The 19,818-nt window shown below is 39.4% G+C and overlaps 1 protein-coding gene across 1 annotated transcript; it reads right to left on the bottom strand.

Moving 5' to 3' along the window:
- Positions 1–403: 403 nt before the first annotated feature.
- pnpla3 (patatin-like phospholipase domain containing 3) lies at positions 404–19,491 on the bottom strand. Its single transcript, XM_084710756.1, has 9 exons — positions 19,172–19,491; positions 17,657–17,889; positions 17,491–17,556; positions 12,798–13,007; positions 5,918–5,978; positions 5,626–5,802; positions 5,351–5,483; positions 4,232–4,339; positions 404–1,357 (listed from the first exon to the last, which is right to left on the bottom strand). The coding sequence occupies exons 1-9, from the start codon at positions 19,356–19,358 to the stop codon at positions 1,114–1,116; spliced, it is 1,419 nt and encodes a 472-aa protein (XP_084566882.1). The 5' UTR covers positions 19,359–19,491; the 3' UTR covers positions 404–1,113.
- Between the last annotated feature and the right edge of the window lie 327 nt (positions 19,492–19,818).

The raw sequence follows: 19,818 nt of genomic DNA on the forward strand, positions 1-19,818 counted from the left end.
ATTCCTTTATGACACAAAGCTCTTTAGGTTGTGAACAAAAACACCCAAGAGATTTGAAAACATTTTCACTGCTTTTTATGACAAAATGTTGTTAAACAAAACAACCAATTTAAAAAATTTTAATCTCAAGAGAATATCACAGTAGCATTAACATAACTTTACATTCAAGTGATGAGAAACATAAAACAGATTGACAAGTTGAGGGTCAGACCACGTACACTGATAACACTGATGTTGCAGTAACACTGGTTGCACTCTCTTGATCAGCACAGTCAGCATCAGTGTTTCATTTTGGCAAATTAAGTCTTAACTGGGTTTTATTTTTTTGTCATTTCTGTTGGTTATGATGATGCTCTTCTCACCAAAATAAGTCTAAAAATAACGGTGTTAGGTTTGTAGAGGAAATAATAACTTCCCCTTCTAGCAAGATTGAGCACGTTAAGAAATGAGGCCGGAACTCCAATATGTACAGAAGAGGATTAGGGCGATGTGAAAAATTTATTTTAAGTTTAAGTTTAAAGTCAGAATTCTGAGGAAAGAAGAGTCAGAATTCTGAGTCTGAAGTGAGAATTCTGAGGGAAAAAACTCCTAATTCTGACTTTAAACTGAGAACTTTCACATTTAGCCCTAATCCTCTTCTGTAACCATGGCTGTTGTATCATGTCACCGAAAAAACAACCAAAAAAGAAACACCATATGGCGCCTGGAGATGTCAAACAACTGTAAAAATCAATAGACATGATCAAAAGGACAACAAGACAGACAAAGAAAGCAACTCGTGCAGAGACAAAGAAATCTTGATTGCATTAACTGTGTTGGAATGAGGAATGGATGCTAATTTTGGATATATTTTAAACAAACAGGAAGGGCTGTAGAAAGACTATAAAACTAGAAACATTTCTGTGCTGTACATTAAAACAGGTCATAAAACACATCCATGATCCTGAGTACATTGTGACACACTCTTCCAGAACAATCATTAAAATATTCATACAATAACACACTTGCTGCTGTCTGGATCAGCTGTCAGATTCAAATTTGCACCACCCAGCAGCTCCACACAGAGAGAGTGGAAATTTGACCACATTGTTTAAGTGCAGGTCCTGTATCACATTACTCCTGTGCGTGGCTGTGAGCTTCATCCTGCAAACCGACGAAGAAGCAGACCTGTTGCGGGGAGGATGGGGCGATGTGAGGTTGATGGTGGGAGGAGGTGGAGGAGGTAGAGTTAGGGATCTCCCAGTAGCTGCCGTGGAGGTCGAGGGAGGAGAGAGCGGGTGGGTTCTCTCTCTGCATGGGTTTGTCACACTCTGTGGGTAGAGGTGGTGTGCTCATGCATTTCCTCAGGCATGGCTCGCTGTAAAGTCAAGTACACAGATCTTTAAGAGTTTGTTTCACTTATTTAAAGCTGGAATCACTTATTGAATCAACAGGCAACAAAATTCAAGACATCCCTTAAGCAATATTTATTGGCCTTCAAAGATCCATCATCACCAGAACTCCTGGGCCACTGAGAGCCAGGCTTAAGGTTTCAGTATGCTTCAAACGAACTGGGTTGTTCAGTCAATGTTGTCTGACTAAAACTCATGGTATGATAATACCACAATAAAAAGTCCACAACATGAGAAACAAATAAAAATGACAACCTGGAAAAATGTCCACTATTGAACAATAATTCTGATGCATACATAATTTTTCCCATCCATCCATCCATCCATCCATCCATCTTCAACTGCTTATCCAAAATTGGGTAACACTTCCACTAAGGGACCCCAGACATCGCTTTCCCCGGCTACATTAACCAGCTCTGACTGGGAGATCCTGAGGCGTTCCCAGGCCAGGGCAGAGATATAATCCCTCCACCTAGTCCTCGGTCTGCCCCGTGGTCTCCTCCCAGCTGGACGTGCCTGAAACACCTCTCTGTGGAGGCAACCAGGTGGCATCCTTACAAGATGCCCAAACCATCTCAAGTGGCTCCTTTCTACACAAAGGAGCAGCGGCTCTACTCCGAGTCATGTATGACTGAGCTTCTCACCCTATCCCTAAGGGAGATGCCAGCCACCCTCCTAAGAAAACCTATTTTGCCAGCTGGGGTGCTAGGGAGTTTCTGGCTGAGGCAGGGCCTCTCTGTGTGGACTCCTCCTCTTGTCCGCGTGGGTTCTCTCCGGGTGTTTCGGCTTTCCCATACAATCAAAAGGCAAATGACATGCAGCATTATAGGTTAATTGGTGACTTTAAATTGCCCCTAGGTGTGAATGTGAGAGTGAATTGCTGTCTGTCTCTATGTGTCAGCCCTATGATGAACTGGAGACTTGTCCAGGGTGAACCCCACCTCTTGCCCAATGTCAGCTGGGATAGGCTCCAGCCCCCCACGACCCTTCAAGGATAAGTGGTTATGGACAATGAATAAATGATGAATGAATAAATGAATATTTTAATAGTCAATCCACATTCCTTGATTTTGGTTTCTCATATGTGAATAATTTCTGGTTTCTTTATTCCTTTATGACACAAAGCTGAATATCTTTGGGTTATGAACAAAAAGACCCAAGAGATTTGAAAACATTTTCACTGCTTTCTGACATTTTATGAACAAAACAACAAATTAATTGAGAAAATAACTGGCAGGTTGATCAGTGAGATCAGATTTTCCATTTGATGCAGCTGACGTCTACACTTTGTAAAAATTTAATCACTAGGAGGTAGGCCTGTTTACAAGGTTTAAAATATTTTATTTAAAAAAAAAAATTTAATATAGCCCATGTAAAACAGCGATCACAAAACAGTACAGTTTCATTTTGATAATGGATACTTTTCCTGGTATAGTAGCACACCTAAATTTCCTTAAAAATAAGTTACAGACATTGCAAAATAAACTGGTGCAGTTGTTCCTTAAACTTCCATCAAGGACACATCTTCCTCCAGCTCAGAGAGTGGAAGATTTAAAATGTGTCTAACTCACAGGTTTATAACAATGTTCATGTACAATGTACCATAATTACACCACAAGAGGGAGTCCATCTGATTCGTCAGGTTGAGGAACAATAAGACAGAGAACAGCTGCCGTTCTGTGAATGAGCTACCTATAAGCATTAAGATGATTAACTCTATAGTTAGCTGAGTGGCCATCTGTCCTGCTAAATTAGCAGCATGGAACAGTTATTAGATTGTTGTTCTGTGTATAGCACTTTATCTGTGCTGTATATTGTTAGGGTTGGATGGATTGCTTCAGTTCTATTGTGTACTGCTTATGTGATTTGTGATCAAGTATTTATGAGGATGTTGCTCCACATGTTTTTCCAACTGAGGAATTTGGGACCGCACCAACTGGTCTGAAAGGGTTCTTCCTGAAGAGCTAAGGTTCTACCCAGAACCCACTGCTTCTGAAGAACTCCTGTATGAAGAAAGTTTCTCGAGCGTTCTTTCTAAAAGTAAGGGTCCATTAAGAGCCTTTTTCATCCAAAGAAACCTTCCACTGAGTGCGTTTTAGATAAAAAACTCTTATAAGTGTAAGCTTTTAAGCTGGGTTCTAGATAGAAGTATCTGAAAAGGTTCCAAGAGGACCCAGAAAGGGTCCTCTTATGCAGACAAGCAGTGGAACCCATTATGGTTCTAGTTACCAACTTTATTTCTAAGAGTGGAGTACAGAATTTTATCAGAACTGTATATTATAATGTTCTTGTGTTAGTATCATTATACATTGTATTGCGATTGATCTTTCTTTTCAAATAAAATGATGTATGTTCTGTAGCTGCTAGCAGCCCATTGGCGGACTTTCATGACCCACCACGTCCCCAAAAAAGGACAACAACGGACCCTAGAAGATGTCACTTAGTAGAGTGCAGATTTTCACCAGGCAACAGTTGGCAAAGCACCTGCTGCAATGCCACCACAACAAACAGATGCAACCAGTGGAGATTTATTAAACCTAACTTACGTGGATCATAACATATTGGGTATGAAATTAATCTGCAGAGGTTTTGGTTTAAGATGAAACAAAGTCCAGTTAAGAGGAGTGAGGAGTCAGTAGTCATTATAAAACAGAGCAGCCAATAAAATAGGTTTTTCAATGTTTTGAAAAAAATTGTGAATCACTGCAAGTACAAGAGGTCAGTGAGCATACTGCTATAAATGAGCACAAAGAATATAGCTGTGCTCCATTCCTGTTGGTTATTCTCACATGGTTCAATCAATAAATGTTGTATGTACTGTACATAAAATCATTTGTCACCTCATGGAGTTGGTTGGTGCTCCTTTCCAGGCCTGCCGGTACACGTCACCCGCCACCCCGAACAGCCAGCTCACATCAGCCGGCACCTCTGGGATCCACTCCACAAACCTGGGGCAGAGCAGAAAAGATTTGACCTGGCTCTTGCCTCATGAGTGGAATTTAGTTCTCTTTTGCTGTAAGGTGAGATACTGTCATTGTTTAGCATTTCCCAAACTCAGATCTGCAACCCAAAATGGATCATAGACCCGTTTTTATTGGATCTCCAATTACTAGAATGAAATAGTGACAAGGGCCTTTATCTACCTAAACTGCAGAAAGTAAGAGGTCTTTATTTGAAGCAGGCTTGCATTAGAGACAGGCTTTTATTTCTAATTCCCTCTGCTTGATCAGTGTAATTGGTGTGATTGGTCATATTGTGGCAGGTAGGGCGGATTGAAAGACAAAAAGCAGCTTTCAGTGACATTAACCCTTTAGTGACATCAACACTGGATATTATCAGTCTGATATTGGCCTATCATAGTTATATCAGTCCATGTCCAATATGCTCTGATATATATTTGCTTTAACAAAACATCATGCAGATCATTTTTATTTGTTAGCTTTACAGGCAGCATTTAAGTGTATTTGATCTTTTTTCTTACATTTATTTAAACCATATTCTATGTATTGTATTCTGCATAAAAAATATTGGTTGATATATTGATATCATAATTGTTTTACTCCCTAATATTGGTATCATTATCTGCCTCTAAAATCCATTATTAGTCAGGCCCTAAAAGTAACATTTGCATTTTGGAACATAAAACAGCAACTGTTCAGTCCAACACTATGCATGATGGGAAATGTGGGCCATCACTATAATATTACTACAATATTTTAGTGTACTCATACTCATTTTGAGTCAGTCAAGTTTCTGTCTTACAATGTTAATACAAACTCTGTTCCCTTTCAAACTAAAAGCCCTCTAACATTAACTTGGCCAGTGTAAGTTCATTAAGAGGTGGTGAGAAATGTAACATTACACTCACCAAATCTGATTAATAAATGCAAATGTTGTGGTAATTCATTATGTATTTTTGTAAGTTTGGGTCACACAGACACAGCTGGACCTATACTCACCTCTGGGCCACTGAGTAGGCCGACTGCACAGGGAGTGTGTATGGCATGAGCATGTAGGAGGCCACCCTCACAGGCAGCATCCCGGACACCTTGGCATATAGGCCAGATTTGTCTTGGCAGGCTTCGCAGAACACTGACAAACACACAGGGAACACGACCAGTCAATCACATGGCCACTTGTTTATGACATTATTAACATGCCCTTTAAAGAGGCATTACAACATCTGTAACCTCAATCATATCTTCATAACTAAAAGCCAACAGAGTCAGCACACCTTTCTTGATAGGTGCGGGCAGAACGATCTGCTCGTCCAGCCACCAGTGGCGTTTACGCAGCAGGTGAAGCCTCCTGAGCACCCACTCTTTGGTAGTCTCCGTGTCCTTACAGCAGCAGTTGGGTGGGCCCTCTGGCAGGGAGAGGCCCGCGGTCGGATGCTCCAGCATCAGCAGATCTGGAACCATAAAACGAATCAGTGACACAGTCCAAAGCTTAGGCTACCGGCTGACAGGGATGGATCATAGCTAGATAAGCTTATTTGAGAGTCACTATGGTAACACAAGACTCACTGTTGTCTTCAAGGAAGCGTAGAGCGTCCTTATAACCATTCTGACACATCTCAGCCAGGACCTGTGGACAGAAAGACAGTACAACTTATATATAACAAACACAACCTTTCTTTTTAAGGCAGTTCACTAACTTCATATTTTTGATCAGTGACATTAATGGTCTGTGTAATGTTTATCAGTTGATTTTTTTAATACATATGTATGATTTATTTAAAAAAAAATTTAAATACGGTTTTATCTTTCATCTAGTTTTATTTATTGGTGTACAGTGTTGTATGCTGCCCACGATAAAGCCAAAATGTGCCTGTTTCACAATAAAGCTGTTCTCTATGTTCAAAGAGTTGTTGGAGTTTTGACCCCTTAGGGCTGTCATTTTTCTCTGTCATGCTTAACTGCTGCATAAAAAGCTATTTTTTTACTTAGAAAGGAAAACTCATAAATAGCAACTAGTATTGCAAGTTGTTCCTTATTTGATCACTGGTAGCATTAATGATCAATTAATTGTAGAGCCAGACTGTATTATCAGCCTGATATTGGCTGATCACAGCTATATTGGCCTACACCTGTATCAGCATATATTTTGTATGATATGCATAGGTAAAAAAACATAATGCAGATTTTTTGTTGAGTTATTTTTTATTCATAGTTATTTATATATGTTTATTGTTCAACTGTAAAATATCCTTTATCCATTCCATATCTTTGTCACAAGTGTTGAAGATTCATTGCAGTATCAGCCAATTAATCATTATCAAAATATTTTTACTCCCTAATATCGTCCCTAACAGTATAAACTTAATAAGAAAACAATTAACAGGACAGAAAGTCCAAACTTCTTCATTGTGTTATTTATTTAGGACATGCTGTTATTTCTTTAGAACATTACAAGCAACCAGGAGGCTTTACAACAATATAATAGATCTAGAATCTATACTGAAACTCTAACAAGTAACCACTATCATGTCTAATATTCAATGTTTGCACAAACCAAATTTCATGAAAATTGATTCAGAATTAAGTGAATTACAGTTGATTTTGTAGTGAAGTCATTCACTTTTTTCATTTCTCATTTGTCTGCTAGGGGACCAGTGGACTGCAATGACTAGGCAAGCCGTGATTTTAGCCTATCAGGTTAAGAGGAGTGAGGAGTCAGCGGTTGGAGCAGTCAATAAAATAGGTTTTTCAAGATTCTTCAAAAAATGTGAGTAACCACAACCACAAGAGGACCTTGAGCATACAGTCATAAGTGTGCACAAAGAATATTAGGCTTATGAGTCTAGTAGTATGAGAGATGAGCAGTGGACAAGCCACACATGCACATATCTGACCAATCACATGTTAAATGCACTACAGAATTTTTTCCTGTGTATATGCATATATGTAGCTGTACATATAGTTTTATTTTTTTTTTTATTAAGGTCTTTTATTAATATATTTATATTAATGTATAAGAAATAAGCAGACAATTTGAACACAGAACAGTTAAACAAGTTCCTACCACTCACCCAGGTGCAGGTACACATGCACTAGGGTTACATGGAGATACTGGCAGCTGCCATATCTTCTACGAAGGAAATAAATGGCTGCCAGGCAACATCAAATTTTCTGGTGGACCCCCTAATAGTATATCTAATTTTTTCAAGATGGATATGACACATAACCTCTGTAGTCCATTGGCCATATGTTGGAGGGAGAGCATCTTTCCATCTGAACAAAATAAGGCTCCTGGCCAGCAAAGAGCAAAAAGCCATCATATTTATATAACGCCCAGGGAGAGAAGCATCCACTGGAGTCACACCGAACAGTGAAATCAGTGGGGAAGGGTCTACTGTCTTTCCACATATTCTAGAGAATGTCTTGAAGATAGATTGCCAAAAATTGTACAGCTTGGGACATGATCAAAACATGTGTAGTAATGTAGGGGGGGCTTGTTTACATCGGTGACATGTAGGATCAATATCCCTCTTAATCTTAGAGAGTCTTTGGTTCAGTGAAGACGGTGTACTATTTTAAACTGAACCACAGTGTGCCTAAGGCATACTGAGGAGGAGTAAATTCTCTGTATAATTTTTTATTCTGAAGAATATGATAACTGGTACAAGTTTTTAAAACAAGAATTCATTTTTTCATTGTCAGTGCATGTTAGACCTTGCCATCATTTGCTGATCATTTGCATCATTTCACTGACGTGCGAGTGCTCGTCCAGCATTTTCCCCGTGTTCATAGTGGCCATGTTTTGCTTTGGAAATAAGGTATTCAGCCTGTTGAGTAGACAAGAGATCAAACTCTGTTTGTAATGATAGACATTTTTTAATCATATCTGTAGTGGGGAAGCAACTGTACAGCCTATCCAATTCTAATGTCATCTGTCAATTTTTTAAGATGTTCAGTACTAGCCTTTTTTTTATTGGCACAGTATGAAATTATTTGGCCCCTTAAGTATGCCTCTAATGACTCCCATACAATAGATGGTGACATCCCTGGTGTTTGATTGATGTTGAGAAAAATTTCCGATTATATGAAATTGATGAACTCTTCTGAAAAGAAGCAAAGGGTTAAATTGCCATGGACGGTATGTGGATTGTGTAGAAGGGATGTGTATTTTCATTTTCAAGGGACCATGGTCCGAGATAACTATGGCTCCATATTCACATTCTTTTATAAATTATAGGATTCTTTTGTCAAGGAAAAAATAGTCAATATGTGAATAGGTCTTATGAACCGGGGAAAAGTAGAAGTATGCTCTGGAGGTGGGATTACGAAACCACCACACATCAACTACACCATAGGTCTTAAGGAAGAGCTGAATAGAGTGAGCTGATTGGACAGAGATATCCTCTTAGAGATACTCCAATCCAAAAAGGAAGAAAGTGTACAATTGGTGTCACCGCCAAGTATAAGGTAATGTATTGTCATGTCTAGTAAACAAGAAAAAAGATTAGTGAAGAATGTAGGATCATCCCAATTTGGGGCGTAAATACAGGCTAAAATAACTGGGAGTGTGTATAGTTTTCCCACCACAATGACATATCGCCCAGAGGAGTCAATTTGCACATTTGATGCCGTGAATGAAATAGTTTTACTAATCATAATAGCAACACCCCTAGCCTTCGAATGGAAATTAGATTGGTACACTTGACCCGCCCATCCCCTAACAAGCCAAGAACTATCACCTGAACGTATATGAGTCTCTTGTAAAAAAGCTATGTCTGTATTAAGCTGTTTTAAATGTGAAAAAACCTTTTTGAACTTCATTAGGTAATTAAGTGATTTCACATTCCAACTTATGAAGTTAACTGGGCAACCACTACAACCTCTCAAGTTATCCATATTGGCCATAATACGTGTACAAAAAAAGTGCACCATACATGAAACCCAAGGATACCAAAACACAGTAACAGCTATACAAAAACATAAAGGTCTGGTAGAGTAATTTCAATTTGTAGATTGGTCCAGTAATCTCCCATCCCCCATCACCTATGTGAACAAGGTGATTACAACATCCCTCAGAAAGAAATCCACACATTTAGTGTTTGTGGTGGGGAACAACAAAGCCAGTCACTCTGGTTCCCACCGAACCTCTAATGAGAAGAGAAATAGTAACTGCAAAGTGCAGTATAATAGTCTTAACTATATTGCACAGTAGGCTGAAGTTGTAGTTATTGGAGATGGAGAGAAAATCTAATTTATATTGAGCAGTTAGACTAAATAACAAGTGATCTTACATCCCTTGATGAACATTTTAGGCTCAGTGTATGCCATATGATGGAATATCCACTTACAGACAATCAACTGTTTCTAACCTGTGTAATCTGTAGCAATAATCAGGGACTGGACTAACTTTTTATAGGTATTTAAATCAGGATATTCTGTAAGTGAGCATGAGAATAGGATTAAAGTTAAACAGAAACACCAGCCCATCAAAGGGAACATGAAATCAATTATCATCTTATAGGTAAACAGTTCACCCCAGTCAGCTACTCACAGAAAAATAAACATGTCTGTAGACCACAATATCAGCTCACAAATTAATTTTCAATCTCACCATCACTGTCCGACCTCCGTGGGTGGAATAATGTTCTTCTTAACATAGGCCATGGCTTTGTCCGAGTCAGTAAACTCCATATCCTCTCCTTTGTACGTGACCTTGAAACAATATTCCGTACCGGACTCCCTGTCGGTCTTCATTTCACTCACTGTGTTTTGTAGGGTAGCCACTTCATCCGACCATGCTGATAGCCCTCCCTCCACCTCATTGATGTTAGCCTTCACTTGGTCGATCTCGGAGTTCAGCGCCGCTGTGTTATTTATTATCTCTGTTTTCAATGCTTTCAGCCCGTTCTTGAGAAAGTCAAAATCTTCGATGAGGGCACTTTTCAGCTCTGACTTTATCACCACTGAAATGTCCGCTTTGAGTGAAAGAAGGATTTCTGACTTCAAACCAGCAATGGCCATCTCTCCTGCATCCGCTGGGGGTGGGGGTCCTCTCACCTGGGCTCCTTGCAATACTCGGCATTGGGCCTTGTGTTGGAGTGTCCGGTATACTTATATTTCCGCAAATTCGCTGCCATCTATGCACTTCCACAGAGCTAATCCACTTTAAGGATATATTTAGGAACTCTTAGCTGTTGCACAAGAAGGGATACACTTTACAAATATCACTAAAAATTGAGGTTCAGCGGGAGCTTGTGCTAAACACAGCTTACTCCATTGCAAAGCCCATGGTTTTCTTTTAACCCATACTACCTGTATTCTGATTTTAATCATCTATACGTGTGTGTACCATGAAGGGACTACAACTTTCATTTTGTTGTGTAACCCTGTGTTGTGTGACAGATAAATGATTCTTACCTTGATACAGCCATGTCACTATGGTCAGTTTGTTTTATTACATAACAGCGACTTCTACAGTAAAAGAGAGCTCTGACATCAGCAGCTAATCCAGTCAGACCACAGGATCACAGGTCAAAATACCCAGAGTTCTCTGTCTGATTTGGCATTCAAATTTGGTTTATTTGCACAATAACACAGCACCTGCTGACTGTTTAGTAACAAGGGAGCATTGACTTACTGCCTCAAGCATGTATGGGTAGACTTGCTCTTGGTGTGGCGTGACACAGAGAGGTAATTCCTCTCTCTAGGAATGTGCCCCCGTCACACAGACTGGTGCACCCGATTACATAATCATGAGATCCAGACGACAAACACACATGCACACGTGAGGGGAGCGACGAGGAATCAGACTGTGTAACAACACCATGGCAAACAGCTCAACCCCTACAGGGTCAAAGCTCACCTCCTCTTAAAGGTTACCTAACAGCCATTCCAGCAACAGACAGGGGATAACAACAAGGAACACTGGATAAAGCAGAGGCACAGCAGGTGAAAACACAGGCATCTTCTAGCTCTCTTAAAGGGACTTTGTCCACTTGTGGCAGTGAGACAAACGCCTTAAAATACTCTGTATGCCACTACAATGTCACAGTGTGCAACTTCAACTAATCCCTGCCTGCTGGGGGGTGTTGCCTGTTCTAAACCACATCTGCCAGCCTCTGAGAATTTGGGTCTGTGCTTTGGATGATGTTACTTTAGCAGATGTTTGTAGGTTAAAGTTAGGAATAAATTAAAAAGTGACTATACAAGTTCCTATTGCGCAGTCTGGGACAACATTTCATTAGACAGTAGAAACTAAAGATGTTCCAATACCCATTATTTTCATCCTGATACTGATTCCAATACCTAACTTTATATATCAGCTGATACTGATAGCTGCTGTGTGTAACCGGTGTGTTAAAAACAATAAAATATATATTAGGTTTGTTCCAGTACCAGCAAAGTGCCTCAGGCGCTGCCCAAAATACTTGTATCAGTATCACTGAGTACGCGTCTCTGCACTGATCTGATACTACACAATTTAAACCCTGATACTTCCCAGCAGCAGCATTTTCCAATGATGGTAAAGTCATGTTCTGTGGCAGGGTTTCTCAAACTTTTTACACCATATGCCACTTCTGAATATATGAGGCTCTCGGAGTACCTCAGTTATGACCAATCTTAAAATATAGTAGCATACACTACAGACAGGAGGTAGGATTATTCCTGACGAGAAAATGATTTACTGTTGTCAGCCAGAACCATACTGAATGAAATGATAGCACTAGAACTGGCACTTAAACCTCTTCCACACTGCTTTCATATACGACAAGGGGCAGCCCCGCTTTTGAAGAACAATGACCGTTGTGGCAACAAGTTGTAATGCAGAGTAATCATAAATAAATGTTATTTCTTCTCTTAAGTGTTCCATGGTATCACTTTAATGCTGCATTTAATGCTGCACACAAAGGTTAAAAAATGTCACTTTATGAAGTTCTATATTATCTGGCTATTTAGCAGCTATGTGTTACACGTCCTGAGTGGCAAGAGAAGAAAAAAGGTTCTGGTGATCCATTTTGATCTAATAGTTTTCTTTCCTGTGTTTACGAATTAGGAACAAGTGAAAAAAGGTTTTGCCAGGATAATATTTCTAAGTACCTTGATTTTTTTCAACTGTGAAACAGGTTGGAAAGATTCTGGACAGAAACCCCATCTCCAGTGAGGACAAGCTTGTTTGGCTGGAAATGCTAACAGCAGATTAGCTCAGATTAAAGTACATTTGTTTTCACAGGTGAAAAAAGTAAGTCAAACAAATTAACCTGGTAATGCCAGAATATTTTTCCTCACTTGCCTTTTGGGGCTTCCACAGATGTGGGCGAGAGAACCAAAACACTGTGCTAATAGAAGCAGCAACGTGCAGAATTTAGATTTTTGTGTTCTCCCCTACAGCTTCTCCACCGTCTGAAGCAGCAGAACGTCCCTCTGCTGTAGCTGAAGCGTGACCTACCTTGGGCTCTGGTGGAAACAGCGCCCTGCTGAGGCGGTACATGTTGCCCAGGTTCATCTGGATGCTGGTGTTGGTGAAGCGCAGCTCGTGGAAGCTGGTGGAGTTGTCACGGGGACAGATGTCGCTCTCTCCGGAGAAGGGCGAGATGGTGATGGTGTTCTTCAGCTCCGACTGTGGCAGGTTGTCGCTGATCCCACCGTCCACGTAACGCTGAGAACACAGAAACACGCATATAGACAGAAGTTATGTATTAAAGTACCTACTTTCATTCAAAGGTTGAAGTACACAAAGGGAAAAGGGTTTTTTGTGATTCTTTGTGATTTAAAGGCATTCTTGGCAAAACTCTCTGGGTGGGTTCTTGTAAGCACCTTAAGAAGGTGGAAAGATTATGGATTGAACATCCAGACGGGGTTCTGTGTGGAACCAATAAACCACAGAGGGGTTCTCCTTTAGAACTTCTCATAGGAGGTTCTTGATGAATACATTACAGATAGTTCTAGGTATTAACTATAGGGTCCCACATGGAGACCTGTAAAAGGGCTCCAAGTAGAATCTTACTAATGGTTCTAACAGGAACCAAAGAGAGTTCTCCTATGGGGACAAGCTGAAGAACCTTAACGGTTCTAGTTATGACCTTTAATTCTAAGAGTGTAGTTTAAAGTTTGTTGGCAAGTAGACTGCAACATTTTAACCCACTCCACATGCCAAACTGCATCATCCCTGACAGACCAGGTCTCACTGAAACATATAGGATACTGATCTTGGCTGCTGCTCCATGACAACGGGGCCAGACTCCAGACAAAGGCTTATTTATGCTTATGATAAATTTTAGTCACATAATTTGAACAGAGCCTGTGACTGTTCATCAGCAGACATACTCTGTACCAAAACAACACCCACATCTCTTCAACACTGACATCTTTGTACATGAGTGACACAATTTTTGGTGACTTTACCCATTTATTTATTTATTTATTTAATGAAAAGCTCTGGTACCCTTTCAGATTCAGCCTCTGGAAAATGAAAGGAGGACTCGCTCATTAAGAGCTTAAAATGTCATGGAGAAGGAATTAACCTTATTTGAGGTGCCAGTTGTAAAATCCAGCTTGGCAGAGAAGCTGCAGACGACTAACCGGGTAAAAAAAATTAGCCTCTGTGCTTGGATCTGCCTGCCTGACAGAATGTAGGTCACTGTGGAAAAGGAGGTCAGGATCATTCAGTGTGGACACAGAGTATAAAATATGTATTCTGACACTTTCACCTTTATTGTTGGATTAGTACTGGAGCATTTAACACACAGTATATAAGTTCTGGCACCTGTAACAAAACAATAACAAAAGACGTAGTTTGATGATGTCATGAAGTAACATGGGATCACGGGAGTTGTTATCTTCACTTTTAACCAAGCACCAACAGCTGATGAAAATCTATCTGGCAGAAATCATGTTAATGGTTTTCATGGAAGTTACAATAACTTGCTACTAGTTATTAATATACAGCATACATCCAGCATTTTTAGACATTTTAGTGTGAAAATGTTAGTATCACTTTAACTTTTTGTGGAGTTTGTCCTTGTTGTGGGCCTGTAAAGCCCACTGAGACACTGTAAAGTCTGCTGGTTGTAAAAACTGATAGCTCCTATCAGCCTGTATTTAATGTTGAGTATGTCATGGTTTGGGGTTTTTTGTTATTTCTATGTCTTTGTCCTTTTCCCATCATTTCTGATTACCTGTCTGATTAGCTCCTCGTCTCAATCCACATTTTTCTCTGTTTCTGTGTCAGTTCTCTATCACCCTTATGTGTCAATCATCCGTGCTTTGGATTTGTGCTTCATTTTTGGACTTTGCATTTGCTTTATGAAGTCTGTTATTAAAATACTTTTGAACTTCTTATACTCCGCTGCTGTCTGCATTTCTGGGACTAAAATCTCCAACTTGTTTTATTTGACACACTGTGACAAAATAACATATACAATGAAATTTAAATTATAAATTGAAATTTCAGTTAGTCTAATACTTTTATCTATGACCAAATACCTGCAAGACATTTTTACTTTGTGTTTAGTGCTACTTAGCAAATGTTAGCATGCTAACACACTAAACTAGGATGGTGAAGATGGTAAACATTATAGCTACTTCAGCTCTACTTTGAGTAATTTATTAAGCAGGTACTTTTTAACGGTTTCTTGAAAAAGTTTCTTAAACATTATCTTGTACTTAAGTCATTTTTTGTAAGTATTTGGACTAAAAATCACGTAAATATAAATTCCTTCTTGGAAACTTTATTTCCATATCTCTTTAATCTTTCTATTTGTAAAATAAGAATTTATAGTTGTGTCAATCAATGAATTAAAAGCACACAAACACTATCTCCATTTCTCTTATTATGAGCACCAAAAGACAAACTCCTGTCATGGAACTTCTAAGAATTTATGATTACATATCAGCTCCATTCTAGGAAACTATGGCCACCAAGTGTTATCCACCAGATGTCGTGCTTCAAGTTCTTGCCCACTCATGCACAGAGTTGATGAGTCACACTAAACTGGTCTCTGAGTAAGGGGGCGGTCTAGGCAGCAGAAAGTACACAATGTACAGAATCTACAGATAACGTCTGCAGATAGAAAACAGACATGTATGTACAAATATCCAGTTCAACTGAATCTAGCAGCAGCTTATTGGACTCACTGTGTTCCCTGTAATGTTGTGACACTGAACTTTGGTACCAAGACTGAGACAACAGGCTCTATTCAGAGTGAAATGAACCAAGATGTCCACAATGAGGGTGTTTGTCAGGGTTGTCCTGTTTTGCTTCATTGATCTATTATGTGACTGAGGCTTTGCTGCCTCTGTCTAAAAACTCTTATTGTACCATTTAAATTTATACTGTAAATGACTAGTGTATATGTATTTATTAAATTCATTTAGTTGCATTTTGAAGCAATGGTTATTCTGTGCATTTTTTACTTTATGTTTATTTGCTTGTCAGATGTTTTCCTCAACTCTTTTAATGGCAGTAGGGATGTCCCGATACAACTTTTTCACTTTCGATATGATACCAATATTGCAGCCTTGAGTATTGGCCGATACTGATATCGATCCGATACGATATCAGCACGAATCATACATACTTTTATTACTTATTTTGTAGTGTGGGATGTTAGAAAAGGTTTGATCAAGTGATGTTACTCAAACAGAGAACAATAGTCAGCAACCAGAGTCACCTATGGATAGAAGTGCTGGAGCGGAAAATGGACTGCTTATTGGAGCGCTTATATCGGAGATTTTAGATGCAGCCCGATAAAATCTGATACTCGTTTTTTGGCTGATATCGGACCGATATCCGATATCAATATTGGATCGGGACACCCCTAAATGCCAGTTCAGCTGCTTTCATTGAATTCACCTCAACTGATAGTTGAAGTAAACAGCTGAACTAATACTAACTGTTGTCAGCATTTTCACTTCAACTGAAACTATGACTCACTGCTGTGATCAACGTTAAACTGACAAATCAGCTGTTAGTGGCACAGCCACCTCAACTCCTTTCAGTGCTTACATTTCACACTGACACTTTAAACACTTTCAGTACTTAAACTTACTTAAGGTCCTTTCAATGCTTTCATTTCAAATTGACACTTATAACACTTCTTCAACTTCTTTCAATGCAGAAATTTCACTGACACCTCGACTTCTTTCAATGCTTGCTTGCTTTCAGTGCTTAAACTTGCACTTCATTGCCTTTCAAAGCTTACATTTCAACTAACACTTCAGATTTTTTCAGTGCCGACATTTCAACTGACATTTTAGACACATTCGATTCTTGAACTGAAACCTGTTTTAACTTTTTCTTTCTCTTTTTGAAGCTAGAAGCTTCTGATTCTTCTTTGCATTTTTATTACTTTTCATGGCAACTGGGTGATTATTTTGTTTGTCTCTCTTTATTGCAATGCACTGGACCTTGGTATTTTGTAATTAAAACATGACTTCATCTGAATCTAATCTGACCGACTTAAGTTTTGATTGTGTATGACCTGGAAACAGCGGATAGGAAACAGGTCTGATTAGATTAGTGCTGCCTTTCCACACTGGCACCCAAAACTGAAACCCAACCTGTCAGTCTCAATAAAATCACTGTCAAAGTCCAGTACCAGATAAGGTGCAGTAAAGGTATCAGACACTAAGACTTGCAAGCAAAAATGATTACCATCATTTATCTAAACATGCAAATGACTAATCATGACTGTTGATAATGGAAAGAAAAATTATTCTATAACAACAGTGCACCTTGACCTGTATTTTTTGGTGCTTTATTTTCCAAGACTTATTTTTTTTATGTTTTATTGGAATACTGTTGTATAAAAGATAAGTTTTTGAATCACAGCAGCAGCAGCAGCAGCACCCAAAGGCAATCCAAATCAATTTCAATCAATTTGCAGACTGTGATCTACTTTTAATACAACACTTCCACATTCAGACTCACAAGGATTTCCTGTTCAACTTGCTTGTTGCTACATTTACGTGCAAACCTCCTTCCCCATTTTAACTTTGTTTTCAGTCAATGCTTCCCAGTGTATGGTTTTGATCACATACAATAGAGCATAGAATGTGACAATTCTATAGGAGGAGACGTAAAAATTGTGAAATATGATTTTGTACAAATAGCTGTGCATCCCAAAACCCTCATGACCTACCACTCCTTTGAAGGATGGAGGAATCAGCCCACAGTAGATGGGAATGAAACAGCTACAGATCAGCGCCTGTGGACAGAGTGCAGGGTTAAACCAGAGGAGATCCATTTCATGTTATTTGTGTTGGTGGAACAGAGGCCCTAAAGGCTTCTCCAAGACCTGCCCACACCTGGATGAGTTCCTCTTTGGAGCTAAACTCTGACACCAGGACGTTCTCCCCGTCGGACACCCTGGTTAGCGAAACACACAGCCGTTCTGAGGCTAGGACGTGCGCATCAGAGGGCAGGTCCCGATTCAGGCCAGTCTTGATCACCTTGACCAGGTTGAAGGAAGGGTGGAGGGGGCCCAGGTTCCTCTTCCTGGCCTCTTTTGCCACCTCGATCACATCTTCACAGCATTTGGCTGAAAATTAGAAAGAAAAAGGAGAAGTTTAGGCTCAGGAGAAAGGACTTTGGAGCTTTGAAGATTGTGATCAATGTGATCAATAAACTGCAAAGAATACAACATTTCTTCAAGTGTCAACCTGTGACTGGATCAGTATTCACCAAATCTACCAGGAGTCAGTGACCAATAATGAACCAGTATGCTGAGCTCAGGCTGAGGCCACTGTAACTGATCAATCAGCATTCACGTGTGTCTACTGATATCAGCCCTTATGATTGCTTATTCGTGACAGACAAAGTGAAAGGGTGCCTCTGACTCACACATGCATGTTCTCTTATGATCCATTGGTTCCACACCACTGTTTTCCATTTAAACACATGCTGAGCATAAGTGAATGAAAACCATTATCAGATTACTGTACAGACTATATATATCTTTGTACTTTAAACCTGATAGTAATTGATTACACATATGATAATCTAATCTAGTACAGATATTAAAATGACTGTATCTACAGTATGTTTACTGAAACATGAACACTAAATGTATAATTACAGCTCAAAAATAAATGTACATTAATTTTATATTTATAAATGAATTGATTTATATTGCCAATATACTGTACACATACAGTATGCAGGCGTGTGTAGTTGTATTGATTTAGAATTACAAATGTCCTAATTTGTATTTGCAAGCCTACATGTTGGTGACATTCAGATGAAGTATGTTTAGGGCAAAGGAGAGCCAAGTCTCCCTATGTTTCATGTATGAAAACATTCATGTGTCAGTTTTGTCCAAAAAAAAAAAATAATAAAAAAGTTGAAAAGTATCAAACATTTTTTATTCGTAATTTTTTTGTTGTTGTTTTGTTTTATAAGAAGCATTTTTATGTATATTTGATCCTTTGATCCTATTCAAGATGTTCTATTTGTGTTTTTTTATTTATAGTTATGTATAATTATTAATAAAAAAATATCAAGTGAAGTTTCAATGCCCTCATGTTAGAAATAAAGAATATCAGCCAATATATCAATTTTGTTATTTTTTACTCCTAAATGTCAGTGTCAGCCCCAAAACTTCAGGCTCTAAAATGACTCCATACTTCAAAACATTGAAAACAATGTAATTTAATAAATAAAAACAAAAAATAAGCACTATATCAATGATACTAATAATAATAATAATAATAATAATAATAATAATAATAATAATAATGACAGGAGTTTTTTATCCTCCATATCCTGCTTCAAGTGAACATTAAGTTCCAGGCTACCGAGCCACAGACAGCGGTGTGTCTTACTTATAGACGCCTGGCTGGCGAGCACCGAGGCGGTCAGAGCTCCGGCGGAGGCCCCGTAGAGCTTGGTGGCCCCTTTGACGAGGTACGGCGCTTTCTCCAGCAGGCAGCTGGCAACTCCGATGTGGTAAATCCCCAGGAACCCGCACCCGGCGAAAGACAGGTTCCAGCCTCCGTTTAGGTCGAACATGGCGCTGCATGCCCCGGCTGAGGAGTCCTGACAGCGGACAGTGAGCGGCTACAGCTACGAGGCGTAGACACACCGGCTACTGTCACCTGTGCTCGGTGGAGTGAAGCGGACTGACTCAACAAGCTAACATCTGGCTCCCTCTAAAGAGAGCAGAAGTGATGCCTTCAGGGGCAGTCAGAAATGTCAGGACACGGACATGAGTGCGGAATCAGGAAATTTATTGTCACGAACGAAAGGGATACAAAGGTGTGGTTTAACACATATTAACTAGTTTGTTTACTATATCTGGAGACCCTCTGTCCACATGAATCAAAACATAAAGCCACATGAAGACACTGAGTGCGCAGATAGTGTCGCAGGTTATTTACAAACCTTGAGATTCACAATGAGCAGTAAAGGCAGCACATGTTGCTGGAAAATTTTGATTGGATTAAAGCCCGTCCATCAATTCCCTTTTCTC

The sequence above is a fragment of the Lutjanus erythropterus genome, chromosome 22, assembly GCF_056507025.1.
Source record: "Lutjanus erythropterus isolate fLutEry1 chromosome 22, fLutEry1.hap2, whole genome shotgun sequence".
Lineage (NCBI taxonomy): Eukaryota > Metazoa > Chordata > Actinopteri > Lutjaniformes > Lutjanidae > Lutjanus > Lutjanus erythropterus.